Here is a 20,847-nt window from a genome sequence, read left to right as displayed (position 1 = left end):
GGCTCCCTGTTCTCCCTCAGACCTTATCCAAGGGAGACATTGCTCAGCGACCCAGCCAAACTGTACACCTCACTGTGCCTTGAACGTGCCCCTGCCTCTGGGCTTTTGCATCCGGCCCTCCCTCTGCCTGCTTTCCCTGAAGGTCCCCGGGACTACTCCATCTCCTGCAGGTCCTTGCTCAGCGAGGCTTTCCCTAACTCCCACATCCTAACACTGGAAACGACCCCCACCTTCCATCACTTCTCATCTCTTTCCGGCTTCGGCCTCTCCATAGCACTCGTACCATCTAAAATATTGTCACTTCGGTCAGTTATTTCACTTACTCACTAGGATAGAATTTCCATAAAGGTCAGGAGCGATGTTTGTCTGCTTTATTCACCGCCCTCGTCCCAGTTGCCTGGAATGGATGAATGAATTAGGTGGTTGCAAAGGCACGATGTGAGCCTGTGGCATTCTGACACAGGTGGAACCAGCATCTCTGATTCCAAGTTTTTTAGGGAAAATAACTTAATCTTCATGGCACTGTCATTTTTATATTTTCTAGTAAATAAATATTTTTAAAGTGCTTACAGCAGTGCTTCACCCATGGTGAGAGCTCTATAGGTATTTATTAAATAAGCAAAAAATACCTTATCATGCATTTTGTGATTTAAAAAATATTGGCGGAGTGTGAACCACGACAAACCTCAGGAGGCTCAGAGTGGCCTCCATTCTATAATAGAGAGTGTCTTCCTTCGTTATCGAGGTGGAATAGCGTCTGATGGCTTAAGAGAAAAAAATAGTAACAGTCACATACCCTCTCTAGTCTGAAAAAACAGAACTACCCAGTGTCCTGAGTGGGACTATAGATGCGGAGAGATTTATGCCATAAAGTCTAAAGAATTGCTTTCGAGCTCAAGTCCGTAAAACACAGGGCTATTGTCTTAGTCAGCTCAGGTTCTATAACAAAACACCATAAACGGGGAGGCTTATCAAGAACAGAAATTTATCTCTGATAGTTCTGGAGGCTGGAAGTCTGAGCTCAGGGTGCCAGTGTATCAAGTTCCGGGGAAAGCCTTCCTCTGGGCCGTAGACTCCATCTTCTTGTTATCTCCTCACAGGGCAGGAAAAAGTGAGCTCTGTGGCTTCTTATAAGGGCGCTCATCCCATCCATGAGGGGATTGCCCCCCCATTACCTAATTACCCCACAAAGGCCTCACCACCAAATCCCATCCCATTGGGATTAGGGTTTCCGTGTCTGCCTCTGCCTCCATCCCTGGTTTGCTCTCTGGGGAGATGGCATGAGAACGGGGATGCAGGCGTGGCTGGGGGCAAAATGAAATTGGGATTGTGCAAGAGCTGATATCCTGAACCTGCAGCAAACACTAGTAGCCAGATCTCTGTTGCCTGGAAGTAGGCTGGAGGAGGCAGCTTGGGGCAAGATGGCCCAAGACAAACGTCCAGTCAGAGACAGGCAGGGAGAGTCCAGGCCCTTCTAAGACACCCATGATGGGACGTCCATGCATCCAAAGCCTGCCTGTTTTAGAGGCCTCACTTTAAATACAAAAGTTCACCAGACAAGTGAGGAAAGTTTCTAAAGGGAAAAACAGAGACAAAAAGTGGTTGGCAAAGCAAATGCATAAAAGTAACTCAGAAAAAAACAGACGCTCTAGAGAGCAGAAAAATGTTTGTGTGTGTGTATGGACATTCAGAAGCGTATTAAGTGTATATGGATCTAATAACCTTAGCAGAGAGAGGCAGGCAGTGTGCTCAGCCTGACTGAGTACCCATGCTCCACTGAGTGGGGTTAAAGTGGCTTCTTTACTTCCCAGCTGTGTGCCACTGGGCAAGTTACTTAACCTCTCTGTGCCTCCGTTTCCTCATCTTAGAAAGGCGATAGATGATGCTACTCAAAGAACAACAACAAGAAAAACCTCTTAGAAATTACGATTAGGATGGTAGGATATTTTTTTTAAATCCAACAGAAATTTTAAAATTAGAAGTCGAGAACTCTTTGTGAAAGATCAAGAAGACAAAGAAATGGAAGATAGAAATGATGAGAAAAAGAGATGATACACCCGAGCAGCCCAACAGCAAAAGCTGCAGAGACAGACGGACGGACAGACAGATGAAAGGGGGGTGGGGGAGAGACCTGGGAACAGAGAGAGGAAACTTTGAGAGTAATGACCAAAGCTCTTCCAGAAGCAGAGGACACAGTCGGGTTGGAAGGGCCTCTGTGGTGATTTTGCACAATGAATGAGAAGAAAGGCCCCGTCCAGGCGTGTCACGGAGCCATTCCGAGCACTCAGGATGCAGCGAGCCTCCCAGAGGCTTCCAGAGAGCAGGAAAGCGGGTCCCATGTGGAGGACGGGAACTTGAGTGGCAGGAGGGAGAGTCGAGTTCTAAGTAATGCAGACTTATTCTGGGAAGGCCACCCTCCTTCCGGGACATGAAAATTGTTTGATGTCGATATATTTGTCACTTAAGAAAAGTAGCCCTTGTGTGTTAGGCAGAGTGGGGACACATGTCTTTGCTAGGTGAGTCTCAGAATCACCCATCTGCCTCTGTCCGGGAGCACCTCGTTCTTTCATCTTTCAACAATGAGAAAGAAGATTAACTTGACCTTTTCCCGTTTCTCCTCGTCTCTTTACCTCCCCTTGTTTGCCTTCTCTTTTCCTTCGCTGCTTCTGCGGTTCCCTCCTTTACCTTCCGAGCCTCACACTCTTGCTAGGTCTATTTCTGTCTCCTCTTCTCGCTTTCTCTTTCTCTCCACGGAAGTCTGTGTTTGTCTCATAATTGGCAGGAGATTTTTTTTTTCTTTTGCTTTTTGCTTTTTAAGTGATGAATAGTTGGCGTGAGATCAAAGCCAAGCCCTGTGGTTTTCTGGCTGCCCCAGAAGGGCGGCGCAGCTGGCAGCCGTCCCAGCTGCCTGGTGATAGGCGTGTGGAAGAGATACCAAGCTCACAGGTCACCGTGTGTGTGTGTTCATGTTCGTGTGTTTTTCAGGCCAACAGCAGGCTGAAGCAGATTGAGAAGGAATACACTCAGAAGCTTGCCAAATCTTCACAGGTAAGAATGTTGAAAGAAAGAAAAAAAAAAGCAAAAAGCAAAACCAAAACAAACAAAAAAGAAACCTACACATAAAACCATTTGTCCTTTAAACTTAATTCTCTTCAGTGTCTTTATGGGTCAGTATCCCATTTTTTGATGATGGATAAATAATACATGCTTTTAGTATTTTAGCCTTCTTAAAGATTTTTTTAACCAGGCATATTGAACCATTTGAACTAACACACACACACACACACACACACACACACACACACACTCAGATGTTGTAAAACCAGCCAGTGCACTTGAACAAGCCCAGGCTGCAACATATTTCACAAGGGCGGGAAATGCACACCTACATTTGTGATGTAAGCAGTTTGATACCATCTGTGCTTTTTTGCAATATTCCATTTAGTTGTACCTGAAGACTGCTTAGCAATAAAATTCAAAATGATAAATGTTCTATGTTAAATTAGCTGCTCAACTGTTGACTCCTTTTGGGGAAAAGGAGAATGATTAAGCCCCTACGTTATATATATCTGGCTTCCTGGTCTTGCTCTAGCAGTTTTAGTAGAAGGCCAACAACTGAATGCCTGTCTCAACTTGACATATGATACTTAAAATACCTTTTCTGTGTAAGCTGTTATAATAATATCCTATAGTATCATTTAGGGAATCCCAAGCATTCCTTAGTTTTATGAGTAATTCTAGAATAAAAGATGGTAATTTTCATTGTATAGATGGATAGGTTAAGCCATTCACTTTCGTGGGCATCATATGTAATCATTTTAAAATCAGCTCTTCCTGGTAATTTCGCATATGCACAGTGATGTGTGGCCATGAACTGAAACTTCTGTGCCATTTTATAACTTACCACACGGTGGTTGTAATAGCAACACAATGACAAAACAGTAATAAAATCAAGAATTTTATGGGGCACTAACCATGTTGACTCCGTGTTCATTCATGATAACTCTGGGGTTAGGAACTATTATTGGCCCCATTTTCCCACTGAGGAAACAGGCTCAGAGAGCTGAGGTCATGCGGGTTAGCAAGTGACTAAGCCAGGACCCCTCCTAGATCGGACTAGAGAGCAGACCCTCACAACCTGACGCCACCAGCGTGGCTCAGTCCGCACCACCACCACCACCACCCCCCCGAACTCTGGGGATAACTCATAAAATTTCTTCGATTATACAATTATTTCTAAAATGTGCATATGCCATATAATTTACATCGCACTCGGAAAGCAAAATGTCTCTGTCCCAGTGAAGACGTACATGCATTTACTTAAGAGATTATGATATGTCTCGATTGCCATCATCCCAGACCTCCTTTGAAGAAGGAACACGGGGAAATATTCTTTTAAATTCTTTTGCAAGAATCTTCATATAAGAAGAATCTTATAATCAGAAGAAATATTATGACTCCTGAAGTTACCCTTTAAATTAAGACGTGAAAAATACGTAGCCAGTGCACTTATGTCCTGCTTATTTTGCGTTATGTTAAATGGAGGAGGCAGACCGAAAGTGAGATATAAGATAGCTAATAAAAATGCTTAAATAATGAGAGTGTAAACAGGAGTATTTAAGTTTACCTAAAGGAATGTGTGAAGAAGCTTGATTAGTTCATATTAAAGCAAATTAAAAGTCAGTTAGTGTGGAAGAAAGCCTACAGCTTTGGAGTCCAACCGACCGAATTTGAATACCAGCCCTACGACCTATATGACCTTGAGCGAGTTACCTGGACTCCCTGGAATTCAGTTTCCTCATCTGTAAAAGGAGGGGGTAGTGCTTACCTCACAGGCTAGTTTTAAGTATTTAGTAACGTCAGGTGAAAAATAGTGCTTAGTAGAGAGTGCTTAGTACACAGTAAAGCATTTAATGGCTGTTAGCTCATATTGCAGCAGGATGAAAATGGAAATAGAGACAAGAAAAGAGGGAACAAAGAATAAAAAAGATACGGAAGGAATAAGAAGTTATTTTTAATTTATTTTTGGGTATTCAAGAATTGATCAAATCTCCCTCCAAAATGTGGAGAGGCACAGGGGGTTGCTAAATATTTTCCCAAGTAAAGACATGAAGAAGCAGGAGGAGGAAGAAAAGCCAACTAGTGACAGCTATCATGTCCTATAGCCATGGTTTCATACATCAAAGGGCAACGCAACACCAAATAGGAAAAAAAAAAGTCTTTGAAAGAGTATAATAACAATAAAAGACAGTCCATCCTCCTCATAAAAGGTAGGATGACAACCTTATATTGATAATATTTTGTTTGTCCAACTCTAAATACATGTAAATATTTAAATGTATATAAGCATATGTGTATATTTGTATCTATGTACTGGCATTTGGGAAACATTGGTCTACAATCCGGTCAGCTTAAAGAAACAGATTATTTGAAAACAAACATTACAAACAGAACCATAGACTTTTTCTGTTTTCTAGTGATGGTTTGCTGGGATCCCTAACTCCTATCTAAGTTGAGGACAATGCCAGAAGCAAAGTTGCTTAACTCTTTATCAGGTTTAAAAAAAAAAAAAATCCCTCTCTGAAAAAAAGTTTCTTTTTAAGTAATATGATGAATGCAATTATAATGAATGCATTGGTATCCAGGAGATCATCAGGTTAAATTTGGAAAATATTTTAAATATTTTCCTCCCTTAAAGGAAGTCACTTAATCTTTGAGATTTTATCAGGCTTTTGGGATCTAATGGACCATGAACACCAAGCCCGTGGCATACCCAGGACTGTGCCCCTTCTGAGATTCTCCTTGTTCATCATGATGGCAATGACTGCATCATCTCTGGGCACACTCCCAAATGTGATTTCCATCAGAATCACAACTTTGTTCTTTTTGTCTTAATATGACATTTTCACCTTGCCTTTTCGGTGTTAGCACAGTTGTCCCCATTCAGCTGGCTCACCTGGCGGCCATTTTTCAGAGAAAGATGTTGCCATGTTGCAAGAAGACAGGTCGCTGTGGATAAGACTAGAGCTGGAATACCAGTAGAGCTCGCCCACTGCCAAGAGCCTGGCTTCCCCCAGTGCCCTCACTTGCTCCCACGTACCTGAGGCAGATTATGCCTGGGTGTATTCCACATTCCCTCGTGTCCCCAGCCTTCATGTCATTCTCCAGGGTGGCAACCCAGAAGCCAAAACGTGCTGGGGAACCACTCTTCCCACTTGTTTGATGAGGATCTCAGTGTCCACCAAATCTTCCCAAGTAGGCCCTGCTATATTTTAGAGAGGAGTTTTGTAAAGATCTCAAGCTGTACTACAATCTGGAAAACATCAGAGTGAATTAAAGAGGAAATCTCAGCCTCTATTCAGAATCCTATTTCTAAGACTTAATAAGACCTGCTAAACATTTTTTGCAAAGTGTTAAATGCTTAGCAATAATTAACTATTAGAGCTTTCATGAGTTAGGGTGCTCATGGCATCAGCTTGAAATAGCTCTCCTTTTGCTTCCCAAAATATTAATTTTTAATATCGCATGGAAATATTTGCATCCACATCTCTCTCTGAAGTGAATGCAATATAATCATTCAGTTGAGTGGTGACATTTTAATTATGATTCAGTCAAAACTGGTGGGGTTTATGGTTGCATAGATTAGTTCTGATTTTTCTCAGAAACTTTTAATATCATTATTCTATGAAAAGGCTAGATCATCTCAATATAACTTGTCAGGTAATTATTATTTTTATTTACTATGATTATAGTTCTACTACTTAAATACTAAGTGCCAGTTACATGCACTGAGATAAGATGAATATAGTCTACAGTCTTTTACTCTATGTCTACAACCAAGTGAGTTTTGTTCTTTACCCAAAGCATATTAATCAAGTTAGTATTAATTGAGATCTTAAATCTCAATTCTGGCTTTAAAAATTATCCATCTTTCAGCTACCTCTCTATATCCATCTCATCTGTCAGTCTGTCAACCACTTTATCTACTCACCTACCTACCGTGATTCACCTTAAATGTTTTGACAGTCTCCCTGAATCATCTTCGTCAGTTTTTAGAATAACTTTCCAAAGATAATCTCATTACTTCGTCCCAAGAATCTCATCATTCCCCCCAAGAATGTAAGGTTTCATTTTCCACACAAAAGCAAGCATGCTCTCCTCAGAACATCTAGGACTTTGCTCATAGCTCCTTCCAAAACCTACATTTATTTCTTTTTCATGTACTCTTGTCATTAAGCTTCTGAAAATGAGAGATCCCTGTTTCTTGCCCTTATGGTCACTTAAAGAACCCACAAATACTTTTATCTTCAGTCTTGGCCAATTAAAAGCTAATCTAATCTTACTGTTCTTTAAAGCAACAAAATTACTTTGTACTTTAAAAACATATTACATGATTGTGGTAGTGGATATATGAATCTGGACATGTGATAATACTGCATATCACTAAGCACACACGTGTACATACATGCACATATGCGCACACACACTCACACGCACCAAACACACACAATGAACACATGACAGACTTAAGCTTACCCCTTTACAAAGTTGTAGTTTACTTAACTTGAAACCCTCCAATAGTCATTGAAATAGTGAGTTATTTTTACTATTTGGCTCCATGCTCTTATAAAATATCAATCTTAAGTTTCATGTTGGGCCAAGGAAATTTGGCTCTTTCTTATCTCTGGCTCCTCTTACTCTGTGACTGTGAGTGAGTTGATTATTCTGTGCCTCAGTTTTTGACATTCACTATAAGAATTTAACCTTCCCTGTTTCATAGAAGTGCTATGAGAATTCATTGAATTGATGCCAGAATGGGAACAACATTTAATCAAAATTCAGAAAACAGATGAAAAACATCTTTATTCTTAGTAAATGGATTCTTCCACTCATAGCAAAAGGTCCAAGTTCGTATTTAAAAATATTAATGTACTGCTAGTATGTATTTTGCCATTTATTTCACAATGGTCTTAACATGTGATTTACAAATCCTAAATGTTAAACTTTGGTACAGTGAGTTTGCTCACTTCTAAAAGCATAGAAATTCCATATTTTATTGTAAATATGCTGTCATATCCATAGTAACAATTAATATTTCTATAGGACTTGGCTTCTGGCAGACTTCAGAGAGTCTCTATTTATTGTCTTACAATACCGTACTCTAGTTTTGCCACCAAATACTAGGTGGAAAAATTGAACCTCAAGGAAGATAACTGAATTGTCCAATGTATCTCACCAACCAGCCCTGTTCCCATAGAACCAATGGAATTCTATTCCAACCAGGACTAAGGTTGGTTTTGTTTTGTTTTGTTTTGTTAGAAGAAGAAACAACTATTTCCTGCTTTTAAGAAGTCATGACTATTGAATTTGAAAGGAAATGTAGCCATCCAAACCCAAGGAAGAGCCATATTCTCAGCTCATTAAAAAAGGTCCCTCATTACTTAGGAGAACTTAGAGGGGACCCATTCGTGGAGAGAACCGGTTCTCCAATGTAGAGAATAGTACAAGGGTCTCTAGGTAAACTTCCATGGATATCTATCTATCAGTTGATCATGATAAGCTTCTCTTCCACACCAAAACCTTGTCTAAAAGGAAAACAAAGGCTAGTGAGAGGAACCACTTGGTACAGTGATTGATCTGTGTGGCTCAAGTCCTGCCTATCTTTTTAGTTCGATGTCATTTCTGACAGTGGGAAATGTATGACCTCTCTCTATGCCTCTGTTTCTCCATTTATAAAAGACAGGTGATAATAACATTTGTAAATGACATGGGAACTTAAGGCACTCAACACGGTGCACAAACCTTAGTGAGTACTCAAAAATCGTTGTATAGAATTAGGTAAGGAAAAAGAAGGAGCCCTGTTCATTATTTCCTTTGGTTCTTACAGTTCCAAGTATTAGAAAAGGCAAAACCGCTTTCTTCATTCTAATAAGTCTATTTCTCAGCGAAATAAAATCTGACGCTTTTCCTATTTTTGAGATCACAGATGTTCTTTCTTCTGGTGAGTAAATATTGTGGAATGTTATAGTGGAAATGTCTTCCAAATATATTTGGTTCAGCAGTTGTTCACCATTCACAGTTTTATTATAGTCTTTTATTGTGTGGAATTTCATGCATTATCGTGCACGATATGTTAATTGAAAATATTTAGTTTGTGGATTAGAGTTTTGCCAAATCCGCTCTTTTGTGAAGTATAAATACATATAAAATAGATGCCTCGCACCGAAGAATTGGAAGTCACAGCATGCTGTTTTCATTTTAGATCATAGCAGAACTTCAGACAACCATTTCCTCTCTGAAAGAGGAGAACAGCCGGCAACAGCTTGATGCGGAACGGCGGCTCCAGGATGTTATACAGAAGTTTGAAGATGAGAAGAAGCAGCTGATTAGAGATAATGACCGAGCAATCAAGGTAATCTGAAGACTTCAGTAACCAGTGGTACCAGCTGCTTTAATGTAATTAAAAGGAGGGCTGGAATCACGGCAGTGGGCCGATGGTGCAGGTATCTGGCTTCCTCGCGCGGCCTGCTGGAATTCCGTTCACTGGGCTCTACCTTTGATGTATCCAGTGACTCAGGCTGATTTCCCTCGAAGAGATCACATGCCAGCATAAAAAGTCATTTTTGGCAAGCCCAGTCCATTCACACTGCACAAATATTTGAAAAATACCCTGTCCTTTTTCTTGAGAACCACTTTGGAACTGTCTCTTGAAATTAGGATGACTGTTTTAGCCCAGTACTGCTGGCTAATAAATTCAGAAGTCAGCTTCCAGTTTACATTCTATTCTTTGCCCACATCCTTTCATTATGTATTCACATAATGAGAAATAACCTGTTTGAGGTTTGGAATGCCAACCATTTGATGTGCTTTGACATAGTACAGGGTAGATGTGTTGCTGCTGAGAACCTAGGCTGTTTCCAAATGGCTTCAGAGAATCACGCCTTTAATAACAACAGAAAGTTCCCTGGACCCTGATTCTTTAGGTGATAGGCAGTTAGATCTCAAAGTAGTTTTTTCTTGGCTTCATAGCAGCGAATATTATTATAAGTGTCTACATCACGCTGTGTTTAATCTGTGAGGATAAGCATCTGGAAACCTTTATAAATAAGATTTAAAAGAGAACAAAAATTTTTTTAAGAATTTCCAGCAAAAGATTATTTTTCAGTGATTTTACTTTGTTATAACAACGCTTAAAACGTGTTGAGCAATCGTACAAAGCAAGGAAAAATAAAAGAAACATTTGGGTTTTATCACTGCCCTTTTCTGCCTAACCCCTCTGTCTTTCTTTTCTATAGCCTATTGTAGGCAATCTGAGTAATTTACCAAGAAGCTAGTGCTAATGTAAGTTGCTTTTTAAAATATACTCTTTAAGCCTGGACAAGACTGAATGGAATTAAAAAAAAAAAAAAAAAACCTTCAGATATCGACCAACTCTTAGAGGCCATTTCATCCAGCCTCCTCACTTTAGAGGTGAGGACTTACTTTATCTTGTTCTTAATGAGATTTTCCCTATATATTGCCATCGGCCAGCTTCTTTTCCCCCTACGTGGGGTATGAGACAAAAAAGAGGTTTCTTTTTTATATTCTAGTAATTGAAAAAAAATCTCTGAAGCTCTTCTCATTTATAAATGTGCAGGAGTTACTCATTGATCTGTGGAACTGTTTTGCTTGGCATGAGCTGAGCTGAATACTTTGTTTAAATTCCTTTAGTTATATAAAAATTTCATTTTAAGTGAGTTTCTTTTCCACTCGATATCCAAATACCACGCACTAGGCAAGTTCCAAATTTCAAATAAATAATTGAACCCCAACATACGCAAAAAGGGAAAACATAAATTTACTCCATAATGGCATAGTTTCCAATATTGTCTCTTAAGATTAAAAAAAAATCTTGAAAGAAATATAATTAGTGCATCTGCCTATTTTAATTATTTTTGCAGTTTTAATCCACTTACCGTTTAAAACAGAAAACCATTGTGATCCTAATTTCCAGAAAAGTGTCAGATCTTAAAGACTGAATTCAAAAGATGTACATACATATTATATTAAAATATATGTTATATGATACTTATGACCTCCAGAACATAGGTACTTGAAAATAACTAAAATTATAATGTAGGTAAGATATAGGTCAGTTTTTTGTTTTGTTTTGTTTAAGAGGGGGGAGAGAGAGTGGGGGGGGAGCAATAGGGGAGGTGAGAGAACAGACTCCCTGCTGAGCTTGAAGCCTGACACAGGGCTCCATCCCAGGACCATGAGATCTCAGCCTGAGCCCAGATCAAGAGTCAGATGCTTAACCCACTGAGCCACGCAGGCGCTGCAGATATAGTATGGGTTTGATTGACTCAATTAGATTGTGTGTAAAGTGAATGACCTTTGTGGGGTTCTTTTTACTAACCTGCATAAGATAAGTAATTCATTAGCACTCCTCGCATTGCTTTTCTTTTCCAGACTATGTCACCAAAAATAAAAGGAATAATAGCTCATATTTATTTAACATGCCCTATATACCAGGCTCTCTGCCAGACATTTTTATTCATCACCAGTCCCATTATGCATTTAGGCCTTCTTGTCATCTTTACAAGGAAGGTATATCTATCCTCCTCATCTTACAGGTGGGAGAACTGAGACTCTAAGGTTCAATACCCAGTCCCAAGTTCATACTGCCCAACAACTTAGCCAGGTTCAAGCCACGGTCTTCGTGATGGGAAAGGCTCAGCCATGAACTTTTGGACATACCCCAGTCTCTACATTCTGCCTGTGAAAGCCAGGCATTGACCAAATGCACAAATGAGCCCAGATAGCCTCACTCTCTTTTTCTGTTTGCCTAAGTGATAACAGCATGTCTGCAACAGCTGTTGGATTCGGGCACTCTAATTGTGTTTGAGTGTTTTGTACATACAGGTACATAGATCCAGATACTCAGAAAGAGGCACAGACACCATAAGGCTTGTATTTGGTTTTCTGAAACCAAAGGCATTTGTCTGCATCTATGTTAAAACAAGCTCACATGTACCGAAGATTTTGTGATGTTAAATACTACTGTATTGAAATATGAGAATCAAAGAGTGCCGTGTAAAGAGTGTGCATGTTGATTGTGAAATGCACTTTGCCCCACTTTCTGGGTTGGGGACAAGCTGAGCCCTCAAGCTGGCAGTCGGGGATGAGGGTGGAGAGCAAACCTGCTACTCACCCTGCCAGAGCTTATGATAATGTCTCCGTGGATCAGCAGACCTTTTATTAAAGTAATTCTTGAGAGAAAAGTAGCCTATCCCAATCCACTTTGAAGGGCCACCACTGTGGTATAGTGTAACCTGTTAAGACATTTCTGGAGAATAATTTGGCAATACCTACCATTATTACATTGCCTGAGAGACATGCCCAACTTTTGACCCATTTCCAGAAGGTGCCCAAAGGTGGCAGTTAAAAGGTTGCACAAAGCTTTAGCTAGCCAAAAGAAGTTCATTCTAGCATTCACTCATGTATGCAATACCTATTTATCAAGGTCCCATTGCAGACAAGGCACCCACAATACTCATATATTCTATTTCCTGTCTATATTTTTTGCCATAGTACATAAACTAAAAATGATGCACTATTGAAAATGGTGTTGGGAAAGGATATTTAAGGATAGCGAAAATGTTCACAAGGTAGTTTTCAATGAAAATATAGTTTACAGAAATTATATATAAGGTCATGTTTGCAAATAAAAGTACATATAAAGAGAAAAAAGACGGGAATCATATATCAAAATTTTACTGGAGGACATCTCTGCAGGGTGGAATTTGTGGCAATTTTCTTTTATCTTAGCTCCATATTTTTAATTATAACATCATTTTTGCAATAAGAAACAATAAAACCTGGTGAAAGTGGAGGAGCCAGCAGTCCAAGGGAGCCCAGTGGATGTTAATCATGGTGGTGGAGACCAACAGCGGGCATGATTCTGGCTGTCTAAGAAACAATGGACCAAGCGAGGTCTTTCACAGAACAGGATTCCTGGAGTATAAAAGGAGTTACAGAAACAAATGCAATCCTATGGGTAGATCTTTTATACCACAGTATGCCCTATTGTGAGAGCAAAAAGATCTGTGTCACTTATCTACTGCTTTAGCTCACTCCTTACCTTCAAAGTCAAGCTTCTAAAAAGAGCCAGCTCTTCTGCATAACAAACCACCCCAAAACTTGGTGTTCTAAAGCAACAACCATTTTATATGCCTAGAATTCTTTGGATCAGAAATGCAGGCAGGGATAAGCTGGGTGGTTCTTCTGCTCCATGTGTGGCATGGTGGAGTTACATTCAGCAGGAAGCTTGGCTGGGGCTGCAACATCCAATATGGCTCCAGGTGCTCTCCATATGGCCTCATGCCCCGGGTGGTCAGACCTTTCACATGGAAGCTGGCATCCAAGAGGAGTATTCCAATAGGTGAAGGCAGATCTGCACTTCCCTTAAGGCTACTGTAGGAAGATTCACAATGGCACTTCTACCACATTCTCTTGGTTGAGATAGGTCCCAGAGTCAGCCTGAACCAAGGGGAGTGGAATCCGTCTCTACCTCTGGAAGGGAAGAGTGTCAGAGATGGTGAAGCCATCCTGAACCCATACAGTAATCTATGCTAAACATCTGGTTTTCATCTCCCATTAATTCCTCACCCATATGAAATAGTACTAAGTAGAAAAATAACCATATTTATAGTCCTACCACCCAGAATCAACGTTGTCAATTAACATCATGGCATAGTTGCATGCATAGTTTTAAAGAAAATCTCATTTTTGTAAAAAATGGATAGTCGCATATGCTCACAAATGATTCAAAATGTAGGGGAAAGGTAATATTTAAAGTCACCCCAAATCCCATCAGAAATAGCCATCATTGCATTAAGGTGAACATCATTTCAGATACCCTACTACATGTAAGGAGAAAAGAGAAGGAAAACTAAATAGACTTGTAAAATGCAGTAATACTCCAGATTCCTGTATTTCTGCTTGTTTTAGAAAGATCTCCGGAGTTAACATTACTTCAGTTCAACAGCTGGAAGAAAGTAGAGTCTAAAGAAGGACTTGTTGGACTTTTGAACAGAATTTGATTTGGGGTTGAAAATGAGTACATTAGTATGTTCATACTTCCTTCCATAACCCCTACTTTCTGCCTCCTGCCTGGGGTGGTGCTATTATTATTACAGTGTCCAGGTTTGTGGTAGTCACAATTTGTCCATACTCTGTTCTTCAGTTTAATACTCATGCTGTCCTTAGTGGAGTGGTGCTTACCACTAGACCTTTTACCACAGCGACTCCGTTTCTGAAGTTAATACTTTGGTTCTTAATTGGCTGGATTTCATGGTCAAATCGTTGTTTTAAGACTCACGGTTCTGTCTTCCCTGAATTGTTCATGTTTAAGAACATCTGCCCATTTACCTTTATGTTTGAACACCATGTCAAATGGGCACATCTTCCTGGTCACGTGTTTTCTCATGAGAACTGTAAACATTGCCCACCTAGCATTTAATATTGCTGTGGGGGAGGCTGGGCAAGACTAGGTTTTCCCCTGTGGAAATGATTTGCTTTTTTTGAGGGATTCCTAAAGAAGTCTTTCTCTATTGTGTTAAGGTTAGTAGAGTAACCAGGATAAATTCAGTAATTAACCAGAATAGCTCTACATATTAAACGTTCAATATGTTTCTGAAGCATCGTGATTGTCTCCTCTCTGCAAGAAAAGTGATTTGTGATGTCTGTGCATTTTCTCTAACCTGAGAGGAGGGAAAGAAAGAGCTGGAGTAGAGGTGTGTGTGTAGTCTAGTTGGGGCGAATGTTCTGTGTTTCTGCGTTCACACTACCTAAATGGGAGAGGGCATCTGATATCCCTTTGGGGTTTGAATTATCCCAGTTTGGCAAGTATCCCTAAAGTCCTGTGACCTTCACTTTTCTCAGAGATAGACAGCCCTGATATTTACCTGTTTTTCCACCACATCCATTTCCACTTCTCACTTTGGAAGAGGAAAAAGATGAGGTCACTCATACAGCTTTTTTCTCTCCACATTTGATGATACTAATGAGATTTCTCAGGATTTTGTTGACGTCTAACAAAATAATAATGAATGAATAATAATAATAATGAATTGGGGGACATTGGCAGATATGGAGGTTTTTGTGCTCCAGAGTCATGTTTCTTTCCTTGACTACAGGCTTCTGAGAGTTTTTTGCTATTATTTACCTTACTACCCGATTTCCGTGCTCCAGTGCATTTTTGCTAGTTTTCACTCTTATTTAGTCACTTCATTTGATGTTGCAAAACCTTCTATTTGATCTTAGAAGCCCGTTTGACTCCTTTATCTCATTTAACAAAGAACGTGTGCTCATCAGCTATTGCCACAATAATGCTGCATAACAAACAAGGCCCCCAATTTAATGACTATAATAACAAGTATTTATTTAATTGTTTGCAGCATATCTATGGATTATTGCTGTGGTTTGGATTCAGGCTGTTGATTGGTTTCATTGGACTCCAGGTTTTAGAATGAGCTCAGGACAACTCTACGTGCCTGCTCAATCTCCCTAGACTAGTGGCTTCCTGGGGTAGCCTCCTCATGGTAGATTATGATGAGTACAAAATGATGAGCAGGGAAAAACATCCCTGCAGCCCCAGCCTCATTTCATCCACATCAATGGGGCAAGGAAGTTACAGAACCATTCTGTGAACATCTGTGAACAAGGACTTAATCGGCCCCATAAACAGCCTCTCAAATCTCCCTTAGCTCCATGGCAACACATGCTCAGTTCATCCACCAGTCCGAAACCCTCTCTTCCATCCCCATTCCCTGTCACTTGTTCCCATTTTTAGCACTCAAATAGTGGCAAGACCTCTTCTGTTTTCCTTGTATGCCTCCTGGACATTCTCACCCCTTCATGTATGTAGTTTCTGTGCAAATGAACTTTAAATCTTCATCTCCACATAGTCTTTGTTTCTGAGACCTCAGTCCAGATTTCTAATTACCATCCCACATTTTCACTTGAAGACCCACTAGGATGCCCAAACTAGACATCCTATAAACTGAACTTATGTTTCTCTCATTCTTACCTTGCCCCCAACCTGTTTTTTCTTCTTATACTGATCTGAATTAAATAACACTGCCCGGTCCCTCAGGTCAGATTCTGGAAGTCCCATTGAATGAATCTTTTGCTCCCTCACCTCTCTGAGGTCTATTTCTAGAAATAATTTCTAAATGTCTGCAAGCTCATACCCCATCCTGCAGTCACCAGTTCCCGCCTTCTTAGTCAGCCCTTCATCATCTTGTCCTTGCCTGTTACAATCCCTCCTATATAGAATCATGCCAATAACTCAACAGTCCCAAGTCTGTCCCTCTCCCCATTGATAAGCAGCCTCTCGAAAACACAAATATGAGCATGTGGTTTTCTTCTTAAAATCCATCAGTGGCTTTCCGTTGCCCACATGGCATATGAAACACTTGATATAATCCAAACCAGCAGTTCTCACAGTGTCCTCAGACCCGGTGGGTCCCTACTCTCTTTCCAGGAGCTCCACAAGGTCAAAACTATCTTCATAATAATGCTAAGCCATCATGTGCATTTTTCACTGTGTTCACATTTGCACTGATGGTATAGAAGCCACACTGGATAAAATTGCTTGTCTTAGCACAAAACACAGCATTGTCACCCACCCCAGTAGTGATTGGCTCCTTCACCACCATCTACTTGTACTTTAAAAACAAACAAACAACAACAACAACAACAAAAACCATGAAGCAATAAAGTATTAATTCTATTAAATCTCAACCCTTGAGAACACATCTTTTTAATATTAATAGGAAGTACACACAAAGCGCTTCTACTGCAGACTGAAGTAGGGTGTTGTCTTTAGGAAAAGCAGTTCTGCATGTGTTTGAGTGCAAGCTGAACTCTTGGCACTTGGAAGGAACGATTGACAGGCAAACCAGGCTTATTCAGATATGACTCTCTGGCAGAGGTGTTCTTGAGAAGGAAGGAAGTGAACCTGACACTTCAAGGCCCACAGCTGACTATATTGTTGCTAATGATAAAATCGGAGCTTTCAAGCAGAAATCACAAATTTGGAAAACCTTGTACCATCACTGTAAGCTTGACAGCTTCCCAGTACTTAAAGACTTTTCTGATGAGATCAGTGGTGTTACTAATGATGTGAATGGGACGAAAGAGGGAGGAATATAATGACGTGTATCAACATTTGGAAGATTTATATAACTCACTGAACCAGTGTTTTCCAAATGACCAATACCCGGTGTTACAAAATCGTGTGTGGGTAAAAGATCCTTACAAAGTATAAACGAGAACAATGGGTTTCAATGGAGCAGTTGGCAAAGTTCACGGCTAAGATCGTCAAATCGGGTATTGTAGCTGACCTTTAAGAAACTACCACTTGTCAAGTTTTGGGTGTTTCGTTTTTTTTTTTTTTTTTCTTTTTAAGATTTTATTTATTTGTGTGAGAGACAGAGAGCACACATGAGCAGGGAAAGGAGCAGAGAGAGGGAGGGAGAAGCAGGCTCCCCACTAAGCAGGGAGGGACTGGATGAGGGACTCAGTCCCAGGACCCCGGGATCATGACCTGAGCCGAAGGCAGATGCTCAACCGAGTGAGCCACCCGGCATCAACACCACTTGTCAAGTTTTTATTTGTCCCAATGAGTATCCACAATCATCTGAAAAGACCACTAAAATAATCCTTCCTTTTCTAATTACTTATTTGTGGGAGACTAGATTTTTTTCCTGTACTCAACCCAGAACAACACATTGCAAGAGATGGAGGACAGAAGCAGACAGGAGAATCCAGCTCCCTGCTATTAAGCCAGACCCACTCTTCTAATTTTTTTTTTTTGCTTTAGAAAATAGTTATTTTTTATTAAAAAAATATGATATTTGTGTTCATACACAATGGATTGATGGCTTATTTTAAAATTAATAAATATCTTAATATTTCTTAATTTTAATTTCCAATACAATAAATATCATTAACTATAACACACATTTAAAAAGCCTCTTTGGGATTCTTTTAAGAGCATAAAGGGATCTAAAGACGAAAAACTTTGAGAACTGCTTGTGTAGATGCTGCCCTTTTGTCTGCCTCATCAAACAGCCAGTCCTCAGCATTCATGCCATGCTCCCTGTGCTCCCGTGAACTGTGTGTGAGGTCCTTCCCTTTTAAGATTTAAATGCCATCTTTTCTGTGACGTGTCAGAGTAGGAAGCTCACGCCAGCTTTGGCCATGCCTCTGGTGAAGTTTTCGCTGCTCTGTCACATTCGTCTGAGAGCCCCGATCAAGACCTTGGAGTCAGATAGGTTTCACCAATCAGGCTCTGCTGACTCTAGGAAGGCGGTACGGTCCTTGTCCTTCATCGTCGGTGGGGTCGGGTCGGCACACTGCGCCCAGATGCACAAATGCACAGTGAAACTGCCCGTATTACACACGGGACGAAAAAGGGCTAGGAACCCTGGCAAACATCAGTGCTGTTTTGTTGCCTCGCAAGTGAACCGCAACCTTTCAAAAATAATTTGTGATTTGCAGAGGATTTTGAATTTCAGGATTGCAGATAGGAGATTGTGAACCTGTCTTTTGGTTGACTTTTCTTTCTTACTGACTGGACTCTGAGCTTCTTGGGAGCAGGCACTTGCCACAACATTTGGTCCAGCAGAAAGTGCCAGAAATATGCTGAATGAGTGAATGATACTACCTCATAAATCCAGGCTCTGAGGGCCAATTTATTCTCCATTTATTCTCATGTTATCTTGTGGATGGCAGCAAGCTTGTAAATATTTGGGGTGGTACAGCAGATAGGTGTAAATAACCTCGATCTTATAGTGTTGTGTTTTGTCTGATTAGGCAGATTTGAATAAAATACCCTTACCTCGCATATATTATACCTTGCATAGTTTGTCTACCCCCGGGAAGGCTCCCAAAAGGCTGTCCACCAAAGCGAAGTTATCTAAATGTTAGTTAGCTCTAGCCACTGAACTCACAGAAGTTCACTGGGGGAAATTGTTAGAAATAGTTCTATAGAAAGACTGTGGAACATTCTTCTGGCATCACTGCCCCACCAGGGCTAAGCCCTTTCTTTGAAGCTAGTGTATTGAAAGTTCCTCACTGTGAAGCCAGATGTCCAAGCAGAGATTTCATATCAAGGAGAAATGTTGTAAAATTTTTGCTTGCAGGCATAGAAAAGAGATTTTAAAGCACTGATGCTTCTCTCTCTTGGCCACTGACTGGAGTTCACGAGAAAAGGTCGGCTGCCAGTAGGACATCTAGAAATCTGGTCTGTATTACCAGAAGGGCTTGAGGGGGAAAAAGAGAATATTTCATAAGATTGGGCAATTCTCACTGTGCTAAAAGCTTACAGGAATCCATTTCCCAAAGAATAAAATTATAAACCTCATTGTGGGGTTTTAGTCATTGAGAAACAGAAAGAAATCTCAGTGCCTAGCATCAGATGGCTTTGTTTGGGACCTGTTCATTATTTAATTCCTGTCTCCCCTGTATGCACGTCCTAAGGGCAGGGGTGGGGGGTGGGTAGTGGCATTTTCTTTGTGCCCTCCTGAATTAGAATTAATAATGCTAAGAATAGAAATGTATTTTCCATCCCACCCAAGAAGGCTTGCCCGCATACTCAGAAAGGAAGACAGAGCCATTCATTCATTCATACTGGCAAAAGCCCTAAGTACCATTTTCCAGGAAGAATACTCTGGATGATAAGATTGGGTACAGCATAGTAGTGAATTATGACCTTGCTTCCTAGAGCAAAAAGAAGCAATAACAATAAATGACGAGCAGAGAAGAAATGAACAGTTCTCCCCCCCAGAGCCTTTTACCCCCCTACCTTTCCTTCAGTTCTGTTCTCTGGCAAAATTTTATTTTATTAAAAACTAGTTGGAGATCATTTGTTCAGTGGACAAAATCCTTCAGGCATTATGAAAAGTATTTTTAGCCTCTGGGACACTGCCTTATATATACTAAGACCAGTTAGGTTCAATGAGTGAATGTGGGAGTGACCGAGTGTGATTCAAAGAATACAGGTGAAAACAGATTCTCCTTCACCAGTAGCTGTGTAAATGCTACTCTTTGGAAACCATTCTGTGAATTTTGTTACTGCATGGTCCAAAATATGAATGGCTTTGGTGAATCAAATATTGGAACATAAACATCAGTTTCTTTAATATTTGAAAAAAAATTAAGAAGAGCTATTTAGAAATATTTTGATCTTTAATGATTCTGAACTATCTCAGAAACTATTTCAAAGCCAGTTAAATGAGCATAATGAGCACTGAAATACATAGTTGTAAGCCTCCATAACCAAGATTACTGGATGATTACTATGTATATACATTTGTTTATACCATTACTATATATATATATATATATATTCATATCCATGTGTATATTCAGAAGCACTGCATTATAAAGAATTTTAATTATTAGAAGACTTGATAATGACTTAATATATTTGTTATATTAAGTAGTTTTGTGATGTCTTGATTTAATTGGCTATTGGCCCATTCTCTCCAGCAGAAGCTGGGCTTCTGGTTAGTTTCAGGTGACTCTTGATAAACCTTTCTTTTCCTATTTATGTGAATGTGAAATGTATGCCTCTTCCTTTTATGGACCATAATACTATCTTTTGCTTCCTCAGATTTTATTCCCAAAGAATTCATCATGTTGCTGCTGTCCTCCTATACCCTATCCCCCACCTTGGGCATGGGTGCCAGCAACACCCAGTTGGGGTGCCGGCCCAGGCTTGGCTAGCTTGAGTGAGCTGATTGTTACATTGTCAGGAATTCCGCCTGCTGGAATGTGTGCACCATGGAAATTGGT

The 20,847-nt window shown here is 40.2% G+C and overlaps 1 protein-coding gene across 1 annotated transcript in view; it reads left to right on the top strand.

Annotated features, from left to right (window-relative positions):
- The window catches only part of LOC111158116 (centrosomal protein 112), a 414,110-nt gene that overhangs the window by 318,427 nt on the left and 74,836 nt on the right, over positions 1 to 20,847 (top strand). The window contains exons 21-22 of the mRNA XM_022519974.1: positions 2,986 to 3,048; positions 9,263 to 9,412. Of these exons, the coding sequence (XP_022375682.1) occupies positions 2,986 to 3,048; positions 9,263 to 9,412 (213 nt within the window). The remainder of the gene's footprint in view (positions 1 to 2,985; positions 3,049 to 9,262; positions 9,413 to 20,847) is intronic.

This window comes from Enhydra lutris, unplaced genomic scaffold, assembly GCF_002288905.1.
Source record: "Enhydra lutris kenyoni isolate GAN:26980312 unplaced genomic scaffold, ASM228890v2 scaffoldscaffold57, whole genome shotgun sequence".
NCBI lineage: Eukaryota > Metazoa > Chordata > Mammalia > Carnivora > Mustelidae > Enhydra > Enhydra lutris.
This window is presented reverse-complemented; position numbering and strand designations above follow the sequence as displayed.